Source organism: Limulus polyphemus, unplaced genomic scaffold (assembly GCF_000517525.1).
Source record: "Limulus polyphemus unplaced genomic scaffold, Limulus_polyphemus-2.1.2 Scaffold7849, whole genome shotgun sequence".
NCBI classification, from domain to species: Eukaryota; Metazoa; Arthropoda; class Merostomata; order Xiphosura; family Limulidae; genus Limulus; species Limulus polyphemus.
Window position 1 is genome coordinate 30,535 of NW_013673459.1, and position 2,482 is coordinate 33,016.

At 30.5% G+C, this 2,482-nt stretch overlaps 1 protein-coding gene across 1 annotated transcript in view; it reads left to right on the forward strand.

Annotated features, from left to right (window-relative positions):
• Window positions 1-2,163, forward strand: part of LOC106474914 (MAP kinase-interacting serine/threonine-protein kinase 1-like) — a 27,161-nt gene extending 24,998 nt beyond the window's left edge. Inside the window, exon 11 of the mRNA XM_013935613.2 lies at window positions 119-2,163. Coding sequence (XP_013791067.1) covers window positions 119-392 — 274 coding nt within the window. The 3' untranslated portion in view covers window positions 393-2,163. The remainder of the gene's footprint in view (window positions 1-118) is intronic.
• The last annotated feature ends 319 nt before the right edge of the window (window positions 2,164-2,482 follow it).

The following is a 2,482-nucleotide window of genomic DNA, read 5'->3' on the forward strand; positions in this document are numbered from 1 at the left end:
TATTGAGTCACATGTGGATTAAACTTGGTGGACCAACAAACTTATTAAACACTCCAAAGCATTCTCAGGAAGTATGTGAAAGTTTAAATGTCTTAAATATTTATTTTGTGCCTTACAGGAATAACAGTGCACGAGACCTGGCAGCTTTTGCTGAAAGTGCCAATGCTGTAAAGCGTATGGTAGTACACCATTTAACTTTCAGTATGGAAATGATTAAACCACACTGTTGGGAAGATGATGAAAACTTGATGGAAAATACATCCCCACCCGTGAGAGACTCCTCTCCGCTACCCATCTTTGAATTGTCTCCTCCAAATGATTCAAAACTAGCCCAACGTCGCTTACAAAACCTGAGTTTGAGACGAGCCGTGGAGTCTGTCATTATGAGTTAAATATTTGGTTTGAACTTTTTATTACTATTATTTTTTCAATAATATCCACAAAAATATTTCATTAAGGTCTCTTCTATAATACTGCTTCATTTTCTTATCTTAACCTTTCATACCACATGAGGATCTATTTACCAGAAAACCCACAACTGTGTAAGCTTCCTCTGAAAATAAACTTCTTGAAGTGAGCATGGGTGAGCACAAGAAGTGTTAAATTGTTCATATCCTGTGATTTTTAGCTGTTGTTAAAACAAGCTATACAACCCATTTTGTGTATCTTCAAATATGAAAGGTTATAGTATAAGCAAAGTGAAAGAAAGTGCTTATTTTTTTGTCTGGTTAAACCTGTTTCCGACTGTTTTAAGATTACTCTTGAGGTAGAGCCTTGATTATCGTAAGGAGATTTTTGATACAGCTTCTGTAAAACTGAATTGATTAGGTTTACGTAGGCAGTGGAAAACTGAAGGATTTTTTTTGTAAGGTTTTAATCTATACATTTACAAATGAATGGTTTTTATGTTTGTACTTCATGTAGTTTAATATACAGTTATGCCCGTGACAGGGAGCTCTTTGTAGTAGTAGTAGTAGAAAAATATTCAGCTCCCACTAGGTATTTTAGAAAATACAGGTACTGTATGTTTTGATTTTAATATATCTATTAAAGTTGCTTTAAAAATTATTTGTTTGTAAAGTTAGTCTTAATTTGGTTGTACTGGCAATTATAACGTTTTTAGATAGTGTTTAGACCAGATATATCAGATAAACAAGGGTCTACTAAAAGTAATTAATCGTTTTCTCTGGAAGTATGTTTGACTTGACTCCATACACAAACCAACTTGGCAACTTCTCAGAACTGTTGTATCACTGTAATTGAACATATAAACCTAAAGACAACTCTTCAACAGCTGCACTGTCATTTACTAGACTGCAAGTTTCATTGTGTCGTGACTACTTGGACTTTGTGGATTTTACTACTGCAATCTTTATTGCCAAATACAATATTTAGTAGGCTGTCAGTATTTCTAATTTAAATATGTAAGACTTTATTTATCATAAATATTTTCCAGCTGTATTAATATCCAATTAGTACTAGTTTCCTCCAGAAGGGCAAATTTTATCAAACACAGTTGGTAATATACACATCCTAAATGTTTGTGTAATTAACGTTTTTTTTTTGTTTTGTTTTTTCATCATTCCTTAAATTCAGATCACTGGATAAAAAAAAATAATGTAAAAAAAAACAAAAAAACCAAAAATTTGTGGGTTTAGTGGTTCAATGTTTAGAATTTGTTTGAAAATAAAAAAAAAATAAAATAAATGGTGGTCAAAAATGTGAAGTTTTTAGGTTCAGTTTAAAGGAATGCCTGTAAATAATTCCGTCCAGTCTAAGGAGAAGCTTAGTTTATGATTTGATTTTTTTTTTTTTCCATTTGTGAAGCGAGTTTGATATCATAATTAACATCTGCTCAACTAGGAGTATTTTGAATGGTTTGTTGTTGTATGTTAAAGGAACTGAACTGTATACTTATGTTTGGGTGAACGAGAATTTTGAATTGGTTTTTGGAAGCTTAGAACTTTTTCAATATTTTAAGTAAACTAGACACATTTAATACTGTCTACTAGAACTTTTTAACTATTAGAACCTTTAGAAAATGAAAGCAAATTCTTATGAGGCGGGGAAAAAAAAAAGGTTTTGCCTATTCAATAGTAACCTAAGGGTCACTTATGTACATCAGGATATGAAAAAAAAATAAAATAAATATTGGTAAACTTCTATGTGGGTGATTTGTTTTCTACTATTATGTACATTCATCATACTACGCTTAACCCTGAATGGCACATACATATTTTGTTGAATTGATTTTAATATAAACACTTCCTATAATAATTGCTACACGATTTTCTCTTCAAATTCAATATTGGTAATATTTTATTAAAATTATTTTAACCTAAAATCTGATTAATGTTTATCTTGTAATTTCCTGAAGCCAGATGTCTAATATTATCACATTTATATATACGAACACTTTTTAAAGTTTTTGTTTAAAGCGAACTAATATAAATTAATTTTTTTTTTTTTCGGAAATCGTTGT